The following is a 23460-nucleotide window of genomic DNA, read 5'->3' on the forward strand; positions in this document are numbered from 1 at the left end:
CCGGCCCCGCCCCTTAAGCCGCAGCGCCGCTCCCGGAAGTGCCACGTGTCCGCAGTGCGGCTGCGCGCGCCGCCCGGCAGTTCCGGTGGGTCCGTCCCCCCCGCCCGGGCCGGCGCCGCCACACGGGCGGCTCCGAGCGCAGCCGGCCGAGCCATGGCCCAGCCCGCCGGGGCCCCCGCCGGCCAGCACCCCTACAGCAACGGTGAGTGCGGGCCAGGCCCGCGGGGCTTGGCGCGGGATGGGGCCCGGCGAGGACGGCTCTCGCCCCGCGGCGCTTCCCCCGGACCCAGGCCTCCCTTCGCTCCGGGGCAGCGGGGGCAGGGGCCGGTGCCCGCGGGGAGGGGTTCCGGGGACCCCCGCTCGCTGGCCGGGTCCCTGGGTTACACCCGGCTGAGCTCGGCGGTGCTCTGCCGGCAGCCCGGACAGCCGCGGCCCGGGGCGAAGCGCAGCTGAAGTGGGGAGGAAAGCGGGAGAGCAGCGGCAGCAGAGCGGGCCCTGGTGGGACCCGGGAGCGGCGGGCGGCGGTGGGAGCGGGGCTGAGGGGCTGTCGGACTGGTCCCTGCCCCAAGTGTAGCTGAGGAAAACACAGAGCGCCTCATTAGGCAAAATAAATCTTCATTCTGATTTATTTTCATGGCAGAAGTACCCCAGAGTACATTTGTCTGTCGGTATGAGCGACAGCCTCTTTCAGAGAGTCCGTGTCTGTGCTGCCGGGGTAACGCGCACGGTTCGAGCTGCCCAGACCGCCCCTTAGCCCGGGTGGGTCCCTGTCGGTGACACGGGTGACACAGCCGAGTTTGACCCTTTGGAACAGAGCTGTACATGTGGCACTGTGGTTATCGCTGAGCTCAGCCTGCGGCGCTGCGGGGCTTTCTTATCTTGTCGTTCTCGTAAAGCCGACGTTATCTGGTTCTGTGTGCTGCAAACTGTGAAAATCTTGATTATTCCCCTCAAAATGTAATCGAAACGAGATATTAAAGGTGAAACTGAGCTTACTAGCTAGTGTTTTAATATAGGAATAAGAAATTCAAGGCCAGTCTTGTCTCTGCGTCTGTTTTTGTTGCATGTGTGCAAATCTGTGCTGATGGAAGTGTCTCTTGATTTCACATACACATCCTCTGCACTTGCTTCCTTAATTATACACTTGTGTGTTTCAGTAGCTGTGCTGCATCATAAGCAGTTCAGTTATAATGAGATCTTTTGATTTTTCTTCCCCCTCCTCCTGCACAGTGTGTTTATTGCAGTTCTTCAAAGTCATCAGCAAAACGACAATTTGCAATTAACTGTGTAGCTGCTTCTAGGGTCAAGAGAGTGGGAAGAGTATGAATATAGTGTGGAGAGACAGGCTGTGTCCTGGAGAACTTGTGGTCTGAGCAGAGACTGTACAAAGAGATTGTTAGCTAATGGAGTAACTGAGTGGGATGATTTACAGACTGGCATTGCTTTATGTTTGCTGATTTCCCTAGTGTCAGATTAAGCACATAATGGAAGTTATAGAGAGGCAGTTGAGAAAGAGGAATTTCAGGCTACTCAGCTGTCAGGTGTATGAAAAATAAAGAACTGAAATGTATAGTTATGCAAATACTAGGTAATAAGGTTTAACAGTTTTTACAGTATATTAGAGATAAGGTTTGGGTTGCTGGCCTTTGAAATAAATCAAATTGTTCAAGCATGGACTGTTCAAGGCATTGTTTAAAATAGATTTTGAGAGGGTGCTGTGATCCTTGACCTTTATACTAACACCAAAGCTTTATAAAACAGTTTTGGGGGTACTTAGTATGTAGTGGTGCTTGCAGTGGTCTGTGAGGAAAGAAAACTGTCAGTAGGATGATAAATTGTTCTGTAGCTGTTAGCCCTTCCTTGCAACTTGTTGCTTGCTGAAGTGTTTGCAGGTAACTCCCTGAGTTTGCATGTCCACTAAGGCAGTAAATTGTCACAGCAGCACCGTGTGCTGCCTGGCAAATTGTTTAGCACAGAGCTTTGGGTTGCTTAGCAACAACCTTCCTTTCCTTCATTTCTGTTTGTCTTTTAATAGGACCAGTATTCTGTACTCATTTAATTCCAGGTGTCTAATTTGTTTTCCAGTTGATAGAACTGAAGTGCAAATAAAGAGGAGAAACATTCTTTTAGAAACATTTTGCTCTTCTCAGGTGATACCTTAGCATGGATGACATGAGGTGCTTTAGGAGCTGTTGGGTTTGGAATCCAGAGGGTCAGAGTCAGATGAAGTGGGCACTGGTGGTGACTGATTCCACAGCATCTGTTAGGATGTAACTTTTCAGAGTGTTTATCTTTGCATCTCCCTGGAGCTTGGAGAGCTTGTGGCTGGCAAAAGCAATGGGCTGAGTAGCTGGCTTCAAGTAGGGGACAGTGAAATTCTGTGTGGTGGAAAGTATTACTTGGATCCTGGCTGTCCACATTAGTACTTTGATCATTTTATAAAACCATCAAGTGGCCTTCATATATATTCTGGTGCTGTTCCTGATCTCTTAGAAACATTAAATGACTTTGTGTTGTTTAGAGGAGACTTTTGCTCTTAAATAGGTAGCCATTTTTCTATTACTAATTCATTTCTGTGGTCTCTGAGTGTTGGCTGATCTGCTGCTGTGCAGGTGAAGTAGTTCTTCAGTCCACACAGGATTCCTTGTTTGTTTCTGGCTTCAGAGAAAACCAGCAGCATTTGGGGAAAGCTGGACAGCCTAAATACTCTTTGATGGGCCTCGTAAAGAGGTCAGGTCAGGATGGGTATCTGGCAACAACCAAACAGTGAGTCCTGAAAAGTTTTTGTGCACTGTGAAACTCTGGGTAAAGGAGTTTTGTCCCTTAGAGCTATTTCTATAGCTTTTTTGGCAGCTTTGTGCAGACTTGTCTTGGAAACATGAACTGTTTGTTACATGAGGGTGACAAGACTTTTCATTGTACTTCCGACTTTAAAAATAGAAACTGAAATTGGAACAGTGTTCTGTGATGAACTTGATTTATATTTTTGCATAAAGTGCCATAGAAAATATCAAGTAGATCAGTTTCTGATATCACCTCACTTCCACTGTTTTATCCTCAGGCAGGGAAAACAGTGCATAAGAGAGCAATCCAAATACTCTGATTTCTGTCTGGGATAGAGAGACATGCCCTAAGGTGAAAAATTAAGTTATCAAATCAATTTGTATTTGTTCTGTAATTTTTCCTAGTTTATGGTGATGTTGTTATATCAATGTTTGTGTGGATGCAGTCAGAAGGTTTGATAAGAACTCATGATTTTTAAAGTTAGCAAGTTTAATTGCCAGTGGGGTTTGTAAAGTGATTGTTGAAAACCCACCTGATACCCTGCAGGGTAGTTTTTGAAGGTTACACGTAACTGTAAGCATTTTTGTCTTTGTGAGCTTTTTCTTTAAACACCCTTGATTTTAGAGAATTATTAATTGCAAATATCTAAGAGTAGCATTGTAAGGACTGTAGGGTATAACTGGATTTCCTAACTGAATGATAAATTGCATATTGACATTAATGGTTGGAGGATAATGTTGTGTGTACCTTTTATGCACAAATAAGAGACAGTGAGGATGAGATCACTGGCACTATAGTAGTTATATGGACCTGTGCAGTATTCATTGAATTAACAGCTGAGTATGACCCACAGCCTAAGGTTTTCTAGGGAATGAGGAGCTGAGTGATCAGTGCAGTATTTGTCCTAACTAATAATTTCAATGTATTCTGCATTTAGCTTAATTTATTGTCAGAAATGTGCGAGTTACTCTAACTTGGAAATGTGAACTTCCTCTTCGTTCAGAATTTAGCCATTACTTTTCAATAGGAAACCAGCCATTTTTTTTAATGTGTAACTGTGTGTGGAATCTTTCCAGTATCTTAGCTGTGTTTTTAGGGACAGTGTGACTGGCTGAACTGAATGATACAACACTGGAAAGTGTTTTGGTAGTTGTGAAGGAGTCATAGCTGCCTGCAGTATCTAGTGTATTCTGCTCAGAAGGATTTCACTTGAAAACTGATGGTCTCTCTTCAGCATGTCCATTTTGTGGCAATGGTATGAACAATCTGTAGTAGTACCCTTCTGGGTGGAGCTCTTATTAAGCTGGAAATCCCATGGGATTGTCAACCTGTTCCTCTGTAAAGCAGGAATCTGATGCTGCTCTTGCCCGTGTTGTTTACTCTTTGGAGAGTTCCTAACCTTTTTTTCAACTTTTTTCTTCAAATGAGTAAAACTCAGTTCATGTCTACCAACCAACAAATGCATAATGAGCATCAACCTGTCAAGTTTCTTTTTCCTGACTGGTGAGTTATTTTACAATAAACTTACCCTTCATTCTGTGTTGGTGACCAGTTGGCCACTCATATGAGCAGTATGTGTATGAATAGTTCTCTTACTAAAATTAACTGCAGAAACTTGACTAGATTAACTCAGTCACTTGAGAAGTGGCGTGGTGACCTATGCTGGCACTTGGCTGGCGCTGTCGTGGTAAGCTGACGTGTAGGTTGGTGTCAGCCATCATGTGAAATGGAGTTCTTACGCAATGGATATTCTGCTTTCAGTCTGCTCGTGTGTGCTACTGCCAGTGCCGTGGGACAGTGCTCGTCTGGGCAGCTTGCTTTTGTGTGTTTCTGAAGATTGGGTGGGATGCTGTGTGAGTTTCAATCCAGGAGCATTGATGGTACTGGAATGCTTAGTGGTTTCAAGGTTACTGTAAAACAAAACAAAGATGTAAGTGTCGATAGTGAACTACTGCCAAATTCATGTCCCTTGCAGTAGTACTTCTGTCACACCTAATGGTTTAAATTAAAAATGGCTTGGGGACTAATAAAATCCTCAGGAAAGACATTCACAGGAACATCTTTTATTTTCAGAAGTGATACACAACACTGACTTCCTAAAGAGTGTAGTTTTTTTGTCTTTCCAGGCCCTGTTCAAAATCAGCTGATGCATTCTCCAGATGGCCAGGGGTACAGCCCTGCAGTTCCAGGATCGTACTCCCATCAGATGCCGGCAAAGGTTCCTCCACACCAGTCTCCTGGACAGTATAGCTATAGTGGCTCTCAGAATGTTTCTCAATTAAACAATTACCAAGGACCTGGCCAGACTCTCAACAGACCACCAGTGGCAGCTTTCTCTGGGTCACCAGTACAACAGCCAGGTCCTGTTCCACAAGTGCTGCCGCCTGCATTACTGAACTCAGCTGCTGTATCATCTGCTGGGAGTTTTGCTCCCGGAGCCAGCCCAGCGGTGCTCTCAAACTGGCAGTACAGCCAGACTCCTGTGAGTCAGCCTCTTGGGGCTCAACCAAGCCATTTGGCTCCTGTGCCTGGGACAGGGTCAGCTCAGCCGCCGTCGTCGCTATCAGGAAGTACAAATCCTGCAGGGAGTTATCAGTATGCTGCTTCTCCGGGGGGTCCTCCACTGCAGAACAGCTACATGAAGCCAGGTAACCAGAACTTCTTGATATTTTACCACTGTCCATTTTTCAATGACCCTTTAAAATAATGAGTATAGAGTTGACTCTGCAGTGACATTTTGCTTGTGGAAGATTGTTAAAGCAGATACACCCATAAGAAGTACCCCGATGCTTTCTTTGGGTTAGAAATGGAAGTTCTGTGCCCAGGTGGGTGTTTCAGGTGGCTGAAGCAGGTAACTCCTGAATGGTGCCCTGTTGTTTTGGGACGCTGTGTGGGATGATGCTGTTTCTGTAACCTTCACCATTTCCTGGGGTAACTGCTGGAGCATTACCATGTTTCAATCCAGGACTTCACCATTGAAAACTAGTTCTATTAAGTGAGCATGATCAGTAACCACTTGCTTCAGGTGATTTTCTGAATAGCCTGTCAGCTTGATGCAAATAACTGGAGCACAGCCTGAAAAGAAAACTGAAAAGCATTCTGTGCTGTTGAAATAGAGGTCAGTTCAATGGAAAGCTTCCTTTCCCCAAATTTGTAATTTTCACATTTAATGGTAATTGTCAGTCTTCAGAAAGTACTCTAAAAGTAGGAGACTTTGCTCCTGCTGCTTTTTTTTGCTGGTATATGCAGTGGTAAAAGCTTCTCTAACATGAAATAGTTCTATTGTACAACTTGTGATTATTATGGAAGCACAGTTAATACTCAAGTTTCTCTTTGCCAAACTTCTGTATGTTATTAGTTTTTTCTCACTAAGCATGTGAACAGGACTTGTGTACAGAAATATTTTCCATGTAAAAGCAAATAATTTTTCTTGTTAAGTGCTTTTAGCCTCATTAGAGATTCTTATGATGCCAATTTTTTTGTTATATGCCTACCTAATTTTCTTATGCTGTTCAAAATGTCTTAAGCTCGCAGAATTTATGAAACTATTTCTGGCACTTAATTGGAATAAACAGTTAGTACTTTGGAATTAGTGAGAAAAATGCAGAGAAATTTTGGAAAGTGGCATATGAAATGAGTGTAAGTGTTTGGAATAAGTAATTTTTATATCCATTCAATCCTCCTGAGCCATTTCCCTGGTATTTTTTTGTATAACAGTGATCACTTTTAAAATTAATTAAACTTGTTTGGTGATCACTCCAAACTTGGTTATAGAGTTGGGATATTTTCTGTACATCTTGAAATTCTTGCCAACAATAGCAACAAAAAGCTGAAAGAGATCAGTAGCTAAAGGAACCCAGAATCAGAAAAGCATGACTGAAACCTTAAGTTGAGACCTTCTACCCACATTTTAGGATTTATGCTAACATGCTCTTCATCTCTGAATAACAGGAGTATTTAGAATTCAATCTGTGTGTTTCTGTAACAAAACTTTAGTGACTTTTTTCAGCTGGGTTAACCTCCTCCTAACAGTTAATCTCTTTATAGGATCTGCACCTCCACCAGTGACTCAGCCTTTAACTCCACTCCACCCTCCAAGGCCACCTTTAGGACCTCCACCTGTTGGTGGGCCTAGGCCACCACCAGCAGTAGCAGGACCCCCTAGTGCACAGTCTCTGCTACAATCACCTGCAAACCAGGAAGGTAAGAAACAATTTGCTCTTTATGTTGAATTCAAACATTGCAACTTGTTGTAATATGCAACCTTTAAAGTCAAGCCCATAGTTCTATTAGAGACTCAAATTGTAAAATTGTTACTAATACAGCTAAAAATTTAATCTGAAAAGAACTGGTAAGGACCTGGAAAGAAGAAGAATTCTTGTAAACAGACATTAATAAAATCTTAAGAAATTAACAGTTGAAAATAGATTTTAATTAGATATAGATTTTAATAGAAATTAATAGTTAAAGATTTCTAAGTGCTATTTTACATGGCCATCTCTCCTGTAGTTGGCATCGCTTTTTTCTTTTTTGTGTTAAAAAGTGATAGGGAAATTCTCATTTCTCTGCATCCCTGACTACTGTGAGGTCAGAAATCCATGCATGACTCCCTGTATTGTTCATTCTACAGGGAGAGACAAAATGTAGACCTTGCAATTCCTTGCTGTTTATGTAGCTGTACCTTATTCTTTGTGTAAAATCACTGAAACACGCATCTTGCATTTGTTAGTTTTCTAAAGAAAGTTACCAGAGGCTGTGAAGTGTCAGCTGTTGAGGACAGATACCTGGCTTTGTGTCTCCTGTGGGCCCTGCACAAGTATGCCATTGTTTAAGAACTCCTCAGGGCTCTGTATCAGACAGACTCCAGTTGTTTGGCATTTAGTGCCCATGCTAGATAGGGCCATGTGCGAGTCAGCAGCTTTATTTTTACATACTTAGTTCTGTCAAAGCTGTTGGGTCCTTGCATGTTCAGATTGACAATTTCTCATGTGTGATAGCTCTGTGAGCACAAGAATAAATATATTCAGATTTAGCTTAGTTTGTAATATATTAAATGTGTTAGAAACAGCTTTTGGTTAGAAAATATTTTCTTCATCATGAAGAAGAACATTTTCAGAGCCCTGGAGATAAAATAAATGTTTAGTCTCTGAAGCAGGTTGACTGTTGCTAACAAGATTCAGTGTGTAATATAATTCCTTTTATTGGGTCATCTTTGAAGATTTTAATAAAAAATGGTAATAAAAATAGAGTACCTACTTGTCCTTAGCAATATATAGTTGTGTTAGTATATTTAGACATAGTTGGCTTACCAAAAACTGTCCTTTGGGAACACTCTCTGAGATTCAAGGTTTTTCCTATCTTAGATTGAATTTCTATCTTGACTGGTATGTGACTTTTTCAGAGCTATTGCTGTTTTGTGAGCAGTAGTGGACAAAGTGTGTAAGTGTAGGAAATTTGGTGTTTCTGTGAATTATCAGTGGAAAAAATTCTTGAGGGAACTCTAAGGTACAGGTTACTTGGAAGACTGCAGCCAGCCTAAAGAGACCTCCTCTGCTGAGGAGGGAGTGTCTGCTGACCCTTTAGTGCATGTTGGCTTGGAAGCTATGGCAAATCCCTAATCTGAAGGAGTCATAAAAGATTATTCAACCAGAAGTGTAGGGACTTTTGTTTTCCTTAAAAAAAAATGATTGGGATGTTTTATCAATGTCTTTTGTTGAGGTCACATCTGCAGGGGACATGTGTGTGAGAAAGAGGACAAAGTGTATATTTAATTCAGTTTCGTCGTGGGTCTAAACCAAAGTAGATTCAAACTATGCTTGTCTTATAAGCAATGGGATATTTTTTGCAGTTACCTCATTAAAACTTCCTCATAACTTGTGCATTTTTTTTTCCTGTGGTTGTTTTTCTTTGAAGGTGATGCCAGATCTGCTGCCAGTGATGTGTCTGTAGTGCAGAACAGCTATGACACAATTGAAGGTGGTGGCCTCATGGGTAAGGCTTTGGGAGTAAAAATGGTTGTTATTGTTATGGAACTTTTAAGAGTCTGGGAAAGATAGAAGTTTAAGCATTTGTGTACAAACATGTGCCTGATTCAATGCCTATCTTGAAGCTAAATGCAAAATTTGAAGCATTGACAATTAGCATGTCTGCCTGTGATACGTAAAGTAGGTGAGAGCTCTTTGCAAAGTTGACAGCAGCTGTATTTTTCACACTTAAAACTAAACAGGCAGATCTCCTGTTGTACTAATGCCTCAAGATAGAGCTCTTCAGCAATTAAATATCTGTCTACTCTGCTTCCAGCAACTCCACATCAGTCTCCTGCAGCCCCGAATCTTAAGATGAACAGAAGTGTTGGGTATTCTTACCCTGCCTTACCTCCAGGCTACCAACATACTTCTCCACCTGGAGCACCAGGGATGAATGCATCTGCTTTGCAATATCCAGATGGATCAAAACATTTCCACCAGGTGAAGATTGTCTGGTTTCTATCTCAGTACTGTCTCCAGTGGGGGTGTGTAGGTAAAGAAAAATTGTGGTTGGTAGGTGTTGTGCATCCTTAGGATGATGCTTCATTTCTTCCCTGTTTGGGCACCATTTGTTCAAGAGGACAGACATAGCCCCCAGTTAATGCTTTTGCCTGTGCCTTGTACCAGTTTGGAAAAGCTGTGTGCCAGCTCTTTGTGAAATGTTCCACCCTCAAATTTCAGGATGTTTTTTGGAAACTTTCAGCTGCTTTTGGCATGCTTCTCTTCTGTGGCATTGTTATTGTTAGCTGAAGTATTTGGTTATTCTTTCCCTGAACTTTCAAAGTGAACTGACCAATACTTTCACCAGCTGAGCCTCTGTATTTCAAGAGCTTTATAGGCAATTTATGCTACTTTTTCCTCTGTTATGGTAGATGCATAAGTCAAGTTAATGTGACAGCCACTATTTCTAAATATATTGATACCATGGCAGTTTGTACATGAGCAAAACAAACTGAAAGGGATAAATATGTGTTTTTAAATGGACTGTGGGTTTGATCCAAGTAATTGGTGCTAATTTGAGAAATTTTATTTGACTCTAGCCTGTCCTAGGCACTAATCACTTAACTGCATCAATGGGTGGCCTGAGTCTACAGCAGGAAGGGTTGAGACCTGTGAATCTTCTTCAAGAAAGAAATATTCTTCCTACCACCCTTTTGAAGGCTCCTGTCCCCAACTTGCATGAAGACATCCAAAAGCTCAACTGCAATCCTGAGTAAGATTATTCATTTGCTATAATACGTCAAAATGGATAGAAGTATTAATTCCTACTCATAACTTCACAAAATATTTTCTTAATTTTATGAGTAGAAAATACTGAAAATGGGCTTCACTGTGTTACGATAAAGGCAGTAAATGGGCTTAACTGAAGAGGGGAAATCATCTTTGTAGAAAGTATGAGGAAAAACTTGTTAACAAGGCAGCTATAGATAGGTAAAGTACAAAAATTTGACACCTGGCAGTGAGTATGGATGAGAAGATATAGGAGTTAATTCAGTAACGTGAGGTACCCCAAAGAGATTGTGCATGAGGAAACATAGATGACCTCTGTATTGAAAAGTAACCATTTAAAACAATGGAGTAAATGAAATTTCAGACAAGAGGCTGGCAGTTGGCTAATCGATTATTCTCTCTGAGGAGACCAATCAAACTGTGTATAGCCAGGGGCTCCTGCTTTGCAAATATTTTTATGGTAGATAAAGGAAATAACAATGCCTTTGTGACGTTGTTCATGCAAACAAGCTGGACAGGATTTGCAGAACTGCCACGTACATCTGCACTTTGTGGAAGGGGCTGAGTGCTCAAGACTCAGAAAATGATTGTGGGATTGTTTATAGTTACTAAGTTTTTAAAACTGCCTTTTAAACATTACTGGTTCTGATTTATTCCAAAATAACATTTGGTATACAAAGATTTGGTGCAACTTCGAATATTGTTAGGCTTAACTTTGACTTGAGTGACTAAAATGACACTCAGTTCTGTGTAAAGAGCATTTGTATAAAATAAGAACTCGTGTGTCAAGCTCAGACAGAAACAAAATGATTTGAACAGAGATGGAGATGATGTTTCATCTGGAAATGGAAATTCACCATTAAGAGCTCTAGAAAAATATGCTGTACTACTGAAATCATAATTTATTTGAAAGCCTCTGAAAATAACCCTTTGTCCTTCATGTAGGTTGTTCCGCTGTACCCTGACTAACATTCCTCAAACTCAGGCCTTATTGAATAAAGCCAAACTTCCTTTGGGGCTCCTGCTTCATCCTTTCAAAGACTTATCGGTATGAGAAATATTCAAAACTTTACATGCTGAAATATCAACTATGCCTTTACTAGAGTCCAGAGAATGGACAATGAATTATAAAACAAGGGCATGTACCTTGGCCCAGAAAAACTACCGTAGTAACTGACATTTCCTTGTTCCATACAGATTGTTGTAATTTTTCTCAATTATTTCTCCCTATCATTTTTGAACTTTCAGGCCTCAGTTCTTAATAAAAAAGAGAGCCTCTCAAACCTCAAAAAACCAAAATCCTAAAGGCAGTGTGGAATTCGGACTGTGATAGAAGGCAACATCTAAATTGCAGGTTGTCACATACCAGTTGTAGCTATTCATTTCAAACCTAGTACTAATTCTAAACTCAAGACTTGACAAAGTTGAAGGGATTTGGATGTCATGAGATAACCAGAAGACTTTGGATTTAGCAATGTCTCTCTAAAGCTTTTTTTTTCTCAGTTTAATTGATTTTTCAAAGATTTGGGCATTTTTTCCCTGCTTTTTGATCTGTATTGGGTGCAGGACTTGATCTTAAACCATCAGTGTAAAATTCAAGAATTTAGAGGCTTGGAAAGAGAATCCACACAGTGAAATATGTCAGAGCTCAGTTCCTACCTGTCATATCAAGGAGTTGCAGGGATGCTGTGAGTGTGCAGAAGTACTCCTTGCAACAAGGATGCTTTGCCTCACTAGCCAGCACAGTGTAGGTGGTGTTTTTACCACGGATGAACAGATGAGGATGCTTTAAAGCAGTCAGCTTTTCCTTTCCAGCAACTGCCAGTGGTCACTTCCAGTATTATTGTGAGATGCCGTTCCTGCCGGACGTACATCAACCCTTTTGTCAGCTTCCTAGACCAAAGGAGATGGAAATGCAATTTGTGCTATAGAGTCAATGATGGTAAGTTTTAAATGTGCTTTAAAGTGTTGCAATTAACCCTTCCCACCTTGGCCTTTGAGACTGGAGTGTTGTTGGCCGCATCAGAGGGGGGATTTTTGTCAGTCACACTGGGAGTCATGAGAAATGTTTCCCAGTGACACTGGTGTCCCTAAAAGCCCAAGCAGCCCCTCAGGGTACCCTTGCACAAGTGTAAGTGAGCTCCACCGACTAATGTAGTTCTCCATGTGTTGCCCAACAGCCACAAAAGAGTTAATATATTTGTTGTAAAAGGCAGCACAGCCAATACTAGTGTGAAATACTAATATATAAACTTATTTGCATAGTTCCTGAAGAATTCCTGTATAATCCTGTGACAAGAGTTTATGGAGAACCTCATAAAAGACCTGAAGTCCAGAATGCTACTATTGAGTTTATGGCTCCATCTGAATACATGGTAAGGCTTTATTTACTTATTCTCTCCCTTAGTTTTATTTTCAGAGGCAAGTCAGAGAAAGCTTTGTTTCAAAGGATGCTTTCCAGTTCAGCAGAACAGCTGTTGCCTTAAGGAATGTATATGAGAACTCATGAAGAGAACTTCAGAGTTCACTTCTAAACATTTATGATGTCAAAGTTCTTCTGTATTTAGAATATATAGGTATCTTTGGACGAAAACTAGAATTCTGATATTACCAAATAAGAGGCAAATGCACTCAAAAATTTTAGCTATCATCTACATGCTGTTTTAACAGCTTAAACTTGCAGTGGAATGAATAAACTAAATCTAACAAATACTGTTTGAAAATTAAAGGTAATCTTTTCTTTGCTCAGCTGCGTCCACCTCAGCCACCTGTGTACCTCTTTGTGTTTGATGTCTCTCACAATGCAATAGAGACAGGATACTTGAATACAGTCTGCCAGACCTTGTTAGACAATCTTGACTCGTAAGTACTTTTTTATTAAAATATCCGATTTTCATTCCTCTTAAGAAACTTGTGACAGACCTGCCAGTCCTTTCTGTTTGGAAGACAAGTTTCCTAGTGTGGGCAAACAATGGCCACTGTTGTATCAAAATGTACCACAAAGCTGTAGTCTTTTTCCCATCACAGCTTCACCAGTATAACAGGTAATTGTGAGGCTTGATTTTCAGTCTGACTCTTTCCTGTATGTTTCATCAATCCCCAGAAGAATATAAGCATCATGTTTATGATATCTTTTGAACAGTATTTTTTAAAAGCTGAAATTTAGATAAGTATTTGCTGAAAGAGTGATACATCTAGCAAACTTCTCATAAAATGCATACTGTTTGAACTTACATAAACACTGCTTGGTATTTTGCAGTGTATTTCTTCCTTTTCTTCCACTTCTGATTACCCTCTTAAAAGGTTTTCACCTGCCTGCCAGGTGACTCTACCATGAGCTCCTTTTTTGTTGGGGTTTTTGTTCTTTTCAAAATAACTTAGTGAAGCTCTTGTAGTCTAGCTGTTAAACTAACTGCTTGGTAACAACCATGGAGAGATGCAGTGAATGTTAAAAAAAAAAAAAGCCTGCAGAAATGAAATTTCATCTCATTGAACACCATATGTCTCATTTTCAGGCTTCCTGGGAACACTAGAACAAAAATAGGCTTCATAACATTTGACAGCACAATCCATTTCTACAGTCTTCAGGAAGGTCTTTCTCAGCCTCAGATGCTTATAGTTTCAGATATTGAAGGTATGCAAAAATAATTGTTGTGATCAGTACCTATTAATGACTTCTGGTTGTGACAGCCTGTAAAAATGTGTCTGGTGGGAGTTTCTAGATCGCACCATTAGTCTCTCTCGTAAGGACTTTGGAAGTGCCATATGTGTGAGTTTGTTTATGAAGATCTCCCTGATGTCTGAGCAATGCTGTGGCTGCTCATGACTTCAGACATGAAGACAGCCTTCCTAACATCTAGTTTAATTTGTACAGTTCTCTAGATTCCTCTTGAAATCCTAAATACTGATGCTGGATACCTTTTTGTAGATTTTCTTGTGGTTGGTGCTTAGTGCTTGTCCTTCTGCCTTTGGTTTCAAATCACCTTTCACTGGATGTTATTGGGCGGAGTAGAATGAACACTGGAAATATTTGCTATGTGATTTTATTTCATAGTCTTGATTATCCTCCAGCCCTGTTGATTGCTACTCTAACATGGGATTCTAGCCAAAGGAATGCGTATGAAAAAAAAAGAAGTCCATATAATTATGTTTGCATGGGTTAATACACTGATACTGTGTATTGTTTTCCAATACGTATGATGGTTGGCAAATAAAGTCAGGGAAAGCTTGATGTGTTTTTAAAAGATAACTCAAATATTTTTTTTTCCCTTTCAGATGTATTTATACCAATGCCAGAAAATTTATTAGTAAATTTAAATGAAAATAAAGAGGTAAGAAGCAAGGACTTTCTTACATAACTAGTGTCATTTACATAATTGAGGATATGTTTGGTAATTTTTTTATTAATTAATGCTCATTAACATCTGCTGTTCAGATGCCAGGTTTGAGGCAAAAAAATAAAGAAGTCTCTTATCTGTGTCACTGTAAATTCTTGCCAACCTGAAGGAAGGCAGTACTTGAATTTTTCTAGGACTTCCTGTTTACTACCTTAATATTGGAAGTGTTAATACTTGATTATGTTCAGCAATCAGCTCTACATAAAGTAGAAAACCATGAAGACTCATAGGGCTAATTCTGTTTTCTCACTTGTAGCTAATCCAAGATCTGCTGAAGACGTTGCCACAGATGTTCACCAAGTCCCTGGAAACTCACAGTGCTCTGGGGCCTGCGTTGCAGGCTGCCTTCAAGCTGATGTCCCCCACTGGAGGTAGAATCACTGTCTTCCAGACACAGCTCCCGTCTCTGGGAATGGGAGCGCTGAAGTCACGAGAAGAGCCAAACCAAAGAGCAACAGCAAAGGTCAGGAAAGCAAAGGGGTTGAGAGCACTGACAACTCTGTTCTGTGCATGTGGGTGATTCTGAGATTTCCTCTTCTGGGTTAATTTTGTGCTTGTTCCTCCTTTGTTAAAGTAGCAGAAAAAAACCAAAAGAAAACCAAGCAATATAAACATAAATTAATTACCTTTTTAAATAAATAAAATATTTTTTAAAATAAAATATTTTTAATCAATGATGGAGAATTGAAGTGTCCCTGAAAGTAGGCAATAAATGTATGAACAAATTTGAATTCTCTTTGTATTTTGTAATACTCCACTGTATTCACAGGATATACATCTGACACCATCGACAGATTTTTACAAGAAGTTGGCCTTGGACTGCTCAGGGCAACAGGTTGCAGTGGATTTATTTCTTCTTAGTGGGCAATATTCTGACTTGGCTTCTCTAGGTAAGACATATAAAGCTGTTTTGGGGCACGTAACTCTTGTATTTTTAGGAAATCTATGTTAATACTTTGTAGATTAACCTGATTTGAATTAATCTAGTGTGTCAAGATACAAACTTGTCCTTGCTGAGCAGTGACAGTGAATAGAATGTAATCTTTCAGTCCTGATTTAACCTACTTACTTTCATGCTTCCCTTAATGAGTCAGGATTCTTGTGCTACTGATATTAGTGGAAATACTTTCTTCCTTTTAATGCTTTTTAACCATCAGTGTCATTGCCTTTAGAGCAAGTTTTATTAGCATTTTAATTTTTTTTTTCGTATTTAACCAAACTTTCAAGTGACAGGAATTTCAGGCCAATGCAAAATTATTTCACACCTGAAACTTATCAAATACTAGAACATACAATTGACTACATTTCTGTCTCTGTAGGCAGCTCTGTAACTGTGTATCTGAGTGATTTGCAGGTGTGAACAATTTAATAGTTTAAAGACTCCAGCAGCAACTGTCTGCACTCTCCAATGTATCCTGGTTTTGTTTCAGGTTGTATATCAAGGTATTCTGCAGGTAGTGTCTACTACTACCAGTCTTACCATCATAAACACAACCCTGTCCAGGTGGAGAAATTGCAAAAGGAACTGAAGCGATATTTAACTAGAAAAATTGGATTTGAGGCTGTCATGAGGATAAGATGCACCAAAGGTCTGAATTCACCTTCTTAGATTTTTGGGAGGTGGAGGAGAGGGAAGTGGGTGTTTGCTGGTCTTTGGGAATGTTTTCGTTGGTATTCTAGCTGGTTTGAAACCAAAAGGCAAAGATTAGAAAAGTAAAATTCAGGACCAGGGATGAGACAATTTTTTAAAGACTGTATTTGCAATGTGTTTTCACACATTGCCATCCAAGTTCCACTTTATAATGATCAAAACTGGAAATTTTCCTGGACTATTTCAACCAGGGATTGTTTTTGTAATCTAGATACTTTCTACTACTCTGCATTGATTTCCCTTGCTAATTATCACTTTCTGTTAGGCTTTGTGGATTGTTTGGATGAGTTGTCAGTTTGCAATATTTACCTTTTCTGAAGACAATGTCATTGAGAGGGAACATTCCAGTACAGTCATATATATTGATGGAAGATCTGTATATGGTGTCGTGTCTGTACTTCACAGCTATAAAACCCAAACTGATTCATTATTATCTTTTAGGTCTTTCCATTCATACTTTCCACGGGAACTTCTTCGTACGATCCACAGACTTGTTGTCATTACCCAACGTAAACCCAGATGCGGGATACGCTGTGCAAATGTCAGTGGAAGAGAGTCTTACAGACATGCAGGTTGTTTCTTTTCAGTCAGCTCTCCTGTACACCTCCAGCAAAGGTAAGGTTAGATTGAGCCAACAGTGGCATTTGTACTGTTGCTTCATAAAACAAGTTGGAGGTTACAGTTTTCTTTTCTTGCAGGTGAAAGACGAATTCGTGTCCACACAATGTGCTTACCTGTTGTCACAACACTGAGTGATGTGTACCTAGGGGCAGATGTGCAGGCCATCACAGGGCTCTTAGCCAATATGGGTGAGTGTGCTAAGAGTTTGTTTGGATATGTGTGGATCGTATCCTTAAAGATCTGAGCAATAATCCTCTGGGAGGTGACATTAGAAGAAAACGTTCTCCCTTGTTCTAAGAGTGCTTTCAAAGTTGCAAACCTAAGAAAGCTTTGGTTTTAATGCTTGGCTTAGGTGAAGGATCAGTTGAGCTGTGTGTAATCACCTGGGCTTAGACTAGTGCATCATCGTGGGCCCCAGCTTTTTTCTGAAGCACTTGACTTCCCCTAGCATGTAGTAAAAGCTTAAACTGCATCGACATATATGATCAAGTGAGAGAAGTTAATGTATGTGACTGTGTTCCTGCCGAGGGAGGGAGGGAGGGAACCCCTCTCAGCTGAACCCTGTGCTCTGTGTGCAGCTGTGGACCGCTCGGTCTCCGCCACGCTGAGCGATGCCCGCGATGCCCTGGTGAATGCAGTGATCGATTCCCTGGCTGCTTATCGCTCCTCCGTGCTCAGCATCCAGCAGCCCGGGCTCACAGCTCCCCACTCCCTGCGCCTCTTCCCACTCTACATACTGGCACTCTTAAAGCAGGTAAGAGGGCAAGGGAAGCCAGGCAAGACGATGATTGTTTGGCAGGTCAGCCTGAAGTAAAAGGACAATTCTTGATGGAGAATGATTTAGTTCAAAAACAGGAATTTAGAAGTGTGTGCGTGAAACCAAAAGTATAAATGTTTTAAGCAATGGAAGGGAAAAATAATAAAGACCCTGACTGTTGAAGAGCATGTGTCAGGGTACTGATAGTGTTTTCTCAGGAATCTCAATTTTGTGCGTTTCTGGAAATGTAGACCCACACAGCAGTACAGTGTGGATTAGAAGAGAGCTGTGTGCATGGCAGAGAGGGAGTTGGCTCGCTGTTCTTGCAAGAGCTTTAAAGCATTTCACTGTATTTGCTCAATGTAAGTATTTTTAATTGAATTTCCCTGAACTGATACTAGAGATCATTTAAGTGTTGGACGAACTGGTTTCTTGGTTCAAAAAGAAGTTTTGGATTCATACATCTTGATTAGGAATTAACCAGCATGTTCATATTGAGCTTTCTTATATGAAAGGCTTGATAAGCATTTGGTGCAGTCAGGTGGGAGGAGTGAGCCATACTTCGATTTATAGCTTTTTTTTGGTCCCAACAAGCCAGGACTACCTCTTCTTGTAAATACAGACCTAAGATTTTGTATATTGAAGCCAATTGTAAATTGCTCCAATATTCTTTTAAATGTCATTAAGTAGCATTTTTGAGGTGTAGGTTAGAGAGTATTTCAGGGTGCTTTCACTCAGCTGTAGTGCTCACTAGAAAGAATTGGTGGTGCTAGGTTGAGCTTAATTCTGAAATCCAGAAATGGGAACGAGATTTGTATGGTTAATTGGTGAAACACTGTAGAGAGCTATGGAAAAGTAACATACAATGAGAAAAGACTTCGGGTACATTTCTAAAACTCAAGTTAGTAATAAGCAGTAGGTGATGTGTGAAATTCAGTTTATCTTGCTTTAATGGCTAAACTAAATGCTTGATTGTTTGCAGAAAGCATTTCAAACTGGGACAAACACACGTCTGGATGAACGCATCTTTACCATGTGTCAGGTGAAAAACCAGCCCCTTGTTTACCTCATGCTCATGACACATCCCAGTCTGTACAGAGTCGATAACCTCACAGATGAGGTGAGTCTGCCTTGCTACATAATCTATTTGATCCCAAAGATCTGTGTGTGATATGAAAGTAAATGTGTTAAAAATCTCCCAAGTTTTCCATATTAAAGTGCCACAGCTAAAATGTAATGTTTCATATTCTCCCACTTGTTGCATTTATGCATTTGTTATTTGGAACTGGTTTGATGAATTCTGCAGAGAAGCTGTGCTTTGCTGTGGATGGATGGGGGAATGTTTTTTCCTAACTTTTTCACCTTTGCCTTGTGTCATTATCTTGTGCTATAAATCACATATACATAAAGACATAATTTTTTTGTCCCTTTGTAGCTTCCTTTATTTTAAAATATCAAGCAGTTTTGAGAACAGGGAATGTTTATGTAAAACCCTGAATAATTTTAGAAATCACATCTTTGGTACATAACAAATCAGATATTCCAGTTCTAGAACTAATTAACTAAGATACATTTGATGAAATTCACTCTCTCTAAATAAAACATTAAGATTTATTAGTAAATTATTAATGAATAAATTAAATTATCACTTGAGGTATGACTTGAGCTGAACTGAGAAAAACAGTCCAGCTCCAGTGTTCAGTGTAATAGATCCTACTCTTATTTAACGTTCTGTTCTGGTTTTTTGCACTGAGATGTGAACCACTGTTTTTCATCCTTCTTTTAGGGGGCTCTTAACATAAATGACAGAACTATACCTCAGCCACCCCTTCTCCAGCTGTCAGTGGAGAAGCTGAGTAGGGATGGTGCTTATCTTATGGATGCTGGCTCTGTAAGTTGTGTGGTGAGGGGGGGAGATTTTAAAAATTATCCAAGTTTACTTGATGTGTTCTTTCTAAGAACCCAAAATATGTACGAGTCTGCTGAGGTGTGTTTTGGGTTGGATTAATGATGTTATGATGGGTGTCTTTCAGGTGATGTTTCTGTGGGTCGGGAAGAACTGTGGCCAGGGCTTCATCAACCAAGTCCTTGGAGTTCCAAATTATGGCTCAGTACCACAGAATATGGTATGTGCTTGCTCTGCACAGCAGTCTTACACACAGTGCTGCCAGAATATCATTTGCATGAGAATTAAAATGCACTACTCAGATATTAGCCCTCTAGTGGTATAGATCCAGATCCAAGGAAAGAAATCATTTCTGTTACCTCTTGGAGTTTCTTCCCATGAAGACACAGTAGGAAGAGGCTGACAATGATCGAGTTTCTCAGACCTGTGGGAGCAGACTAAGAACACTTGCAAATAGTGAGCACAGTGGGTTTGTGGGAACTCCTTTAGTTTCTGCAGCAAAACAGGAGTCAGTCACAGCTCAGTCATCACCGTTCTGATAGCTAATTGCTGGTAGCAGTTAAGTCCTATTGACTGTTTCAAGCCCCTTCAAAGAAGACAAGACTGAAACTATACATCACAAAACATTCCTGTCTGAGTTTTCTTTATACCTAATGAGTTGGGCTAATTTAAATGTTCCTTTTACTGTTTTTCTTGAGAATACCCTGTTTGTCTTAATGAAACCCTTTGGCTTTCAGACACATCTCCCAGAACTTGAAACGGCAGAATCCATCAGAACACGAGCGTTCGTTTCTTGGCTGAGAGAACAGAGACCTTTCTTTCCTATACTATATATAATAAAGTAAGTGATTTTTAGGAATCTTTTTGCTTCTTCAGCAACCTGTTAACAATACATACTTGGATATCATATACTGAATTTTCTTAATGGAATTCTTAGCAATAGTGTGTGCTGTGCCCGACAGATTTGACTACAGATATGAGTTGTCTCCAATTAGAATTTCAAAAGACTAAAAAAAGACTAAATGTCACAGAAGAATCTTTAGGTAATGTCAGATAAATGAAGTAAGTACTGGTAAGAGCACTTACTAGGATTAATCACTACTAAGGCTATCTGAGATCCTCTTTTCATATGTCCTTAAGCTCTTGAAGCGTCTTGCCACTTGACCTATAACTTTATTAATGCACTGTAGCCCATAGCAAATGTTTATTCCACTCAAACACTTATATTTTTGTTTTTAAGGGATGAGAGTCCATTGAAATCAAGTTTTCTGCAAAATATGATTGAAGACAGAACAGAATCAGCCTTATCATACTATGAATTCCTCCTTCATATACAACAGCAAGTGAATAAATGAAATGCTGGCCTTTGGCTTACTTCTTTAAGGAAAGATTTTGCAGTAAAGAATGATTGTGCTTGTAATACCTTCATTAAATCTGTGGCCTGAGGCAGTTGATGAGAAGTTCTCACTGTGATTTCAACGAACTAAAGCAAATAAAGGACCACATCTGAGAATCAAATGTGCAACTACGTAATATTGTACCTTAAAAAAATCAAACTGTTGGAACCGGTTGAGCACCTTTAATTTGCTGCAAATCGTGTTTTTACTGTAAGTAGTTGCAGCATGAACTACATTTACAAGGGCAATACTGAGAAGGTGAAATACATTTTGTAAAATAAAGAGTTCTTTGTTGTTCAAAATGTATATTTCTGTAACTTTTTTCTTTTTTTTTCCTTTTTTTCTTTTTTTTTTTCTTTTTTTGCTGCTAGATATAAAACCTCACAATACTGATCATGATTTGCAGGGAAATTCTTTATAAGTGCATCCAGTGATTACAGAAGGAGCATCTCAATGTTCAACTTAATGCTTAAAGTAGCAATGAAAGGAGTGTTCATTGTGAAATGAACAAATGCTTATGAAGTGTAGAATCCAGTGCTTGGATTGGATTATGGCTAATAGGACTAAAGGTAAGATTAACCTGGATAAGGTGGCTGCATTTGTTGAAGCTTTTAATAAGTCATTATTCTAATTTTAAAAGCAGTGGGGAAGAGTGGGCCCTACATGAGACAGATTTTAAAAAGTCATTGGTTAAGTTGGCAGCAAAAATAGACTTAGGGAGATGGTAAACTTTGCTTTTATTCAGTAAAAGGAATTGTTTTAATTTCAATTTATGAATGGTGTGGGAGGGGAAGAGCAAGAAAGGTTATCTCAGATTTTGTTTGGTTTATGTTCAGTAGACTTCTGGCTCTTGTTTACATTAAGTGAATGTTGGACCCCTCAGATCTGAAGCAAGTTTGTTGGCAGCTTTTCAGACCAAATGTTGGTCTGCAACACTGAATATTCTGACGTTAAAATTGGAAATTATTTTTCCAAGAACAAAATTATTATATTGCATTTGAAGATTTGTATATGGTTGCAGACATGTCTGAAGTTTTTAAAAACAAGGGTTTTTTTGCTGCAGTTGTGTAATGAGCCCAGGTCCAAGGGCAGTGTGCACCAAATAAAAGCTTTAAATACACTCTCAAATCCTGCCAGAGATACAGATCAAAGCTGACATCGGACTTGAAGTAAAAACTTATATACAAAAAAATATTTAAATAATTTAATAGCAGTGTATTGATGATTCTTCTGTTTTCAAGATTAAGCTATCATTGATAGCTACCAGTGTAAAGAGTATATAAGTTACTGTATTCCAATGCCCATGGAAATGTTGCATATGGAAAAATCTTGGTTTGCTTTTTTTATTTAATAGTGGTAAACTTAAAGGTCTTGCAGAACCTACTTTCTGGGGCAAGTAACTTGAAGAGGTAAAATACTTGTGACTGGTCAAATGTACTGTGCTTAGGACATTTGGAGATACAAATGTCAGTAGGGTCAACATTTGGGTAAACATTTGCTCCCATTTCAGGCTGTAGCTGCTCATGATTGTCAGGAGTTGCCTTAATTTAGGGGAGGAGTTCCTTGGGAGAAATTGTTCTTCTTGCTGAGCACAAGAAACTAAAGTTCAGAACAATGGCTAAAACAGCATGAAAAGATTATTACAGAACAAATTTAAGCTTCCCTGTCTGCTGCCTCTGTAGCAAACAGGAATATATTTACTTGAACTGCTTTTCAGAGAATTGCACAGTTTCTAGTAATAGTGAAGAGGTGTCTTTTAAGTTTTAACAGTCTGATTTTTTTCCCAGGGAGGGGAAAGGGGTCTCTTCATCTAAATCATAAATGGAACCTCTGCACTTGCATAGGTTCTGCCCTAAACCTTGTGGGTTTGGGTATGTTATCACTCAGATGTTGGATTGAAAACCATCCTTGCATCAAATAGCCCACCCAAAGTCTGTTTCTTACTGTGACTGTATTTTGCTACTATATCCCTTTTTTAAAGAAACATAAATATTGGAGGTGGCCTCGTTGCTTTATGTACACCAGACTAATGGCTGAAGATGTCAGTCTTCGTGGCAGTTAACAAGTTTGAATTTGAGTCCCTAAGTTTTACAGAACAAAACATGATAAATGAGTCAGATGAAGCCTCTTGGAGTTCTCTTCACTTTGGAAGAAATTCTTGTTGAACTTTGTTAGTTTATTCCCTCGCAGTGGGGAAGGCCTGCTGGTTACTTGTACCGCTGTAATGGCAGTACAGGGAACGTGAACACACACACTACCTGTGATTGCATTTTTACATACAATTAAAACATGAGGACACTGAAGATGGACTGCAAAAGTAGGCAAGAGTGGCTCTGGTACTTAGATCTCAGCATGACAACTCTACCACTGTAAATGTGTGGTAGAGGTGTGTCTCTAGTAGAACCCTTTTTTTAAAACTGTTTCTGTATTTGACACATTAGTGTTCAGCTGACATTGTTACCATCCATTTTACTTTGCTTTCATTATTGTTTTTAAATTAATATATTTGAGTCTAAGTTCACATAGACTGTGTTGCAATAACTAGAATGATTCACTTTTATTTAGAATTAATTTCTTAACAGAATTTAATCAAAGATACAGAATGGCTGTTAAGTTAAGGGACCATTAAATGTGATTTTAAGGTTCTGTTTACTATTATGGATGTAATCCTTATAGTAAATTTAATTTTGT

At 39.8% G+C, this 23460-nt stretch overlaps 1 protein-coding gene across 1 annotated transcript; it reads left to right on the plus strand.

Moving 5' to 3' along the window:
- Positions 1 to 48: 48 nt before the first annotated feature.
- Positions 49 to 21075, plus strand: SEC24A (SEC24 homolog A, COPII coat complex component). The gene is made up of 23 exons (XM_063413773.1): positions 49 to 202; positions 4911 to 5432; positions 6832 to 6987; positions 8698 to 8775; positions 9085 to 9251; positions 9851 to 10023; positions 10986 to 11088; positions 11856 to 11982; positions 12306 to 12415; positions 12790 to 12902; positions 13556 to 13674; positions 14316 to 14371; positions 14694 to 14900; positions 15207 to 15327; positions 15868 to 16026; positions 16530 to 16703; positions 16787 to 16897; positions 17288 to 17463; positions 18449 to 18586; positions 19253 to 19357; positions 19500 to 19592; positions 20110 to 20213; positions 20613 to 21075. The coding sequence occupies exons 1-23, from the start codon at positions 154 to 156 to the stop codon at positions 20725 to 20727; spliced, it is 3276 nt and encodes a 1091-aa protein (XP_063269843.1). The 5' UTR covers positions 49 to 153; the 3' UTR covers positions 20728 to 21075.
- The last annotated feature ends 2385 nt before the right edge of the window (positions 21076 to 23460 follow it).

The sequence above is a fragment of the Prinia subflava genome, chromosome 16 (assembly GCF_021018805.1).
Source record: "Prinia subflava isolate CZ2003 ecotype Zambia chromosome 16, Cam_Psub_1.2, whole genome shotgun sequence".
NCBI classification, from domain to species: Eukaryota; Metazoa; Chordata; class Aves; order Passeriformes; family Cisticolidae; genus Prinia; species Prinia subflava.

What these genes read in the sequence shown, in the direction of transcription:
- SEC24A (XM_063413773.1), top strand. Translation starts at nt 154, where the DNA reads ATGGCCCAGCCCGCCGGGGCCCCCGCCGGCCAGCACCCCTACAGCAAC. An exon ending in TACTGGCACTCTTAAAGCAG is followed by an intron (nt 17,464 to 18,448) that starts GTAAGAGGGCAA and finishes GATTGTTTGCAG; the next exon opens with AAAGCATTTCAAACTGGGAC. An exon ending in ATCTTATGGATGCTGGCTCT is followed by an intron (nt 19,358 to 19,499) that starts GTAAGTTGTGTG and finishes GGTGTCTTTCAG; the next exon opens with GTGATGTTTCTGTGGGTCGG.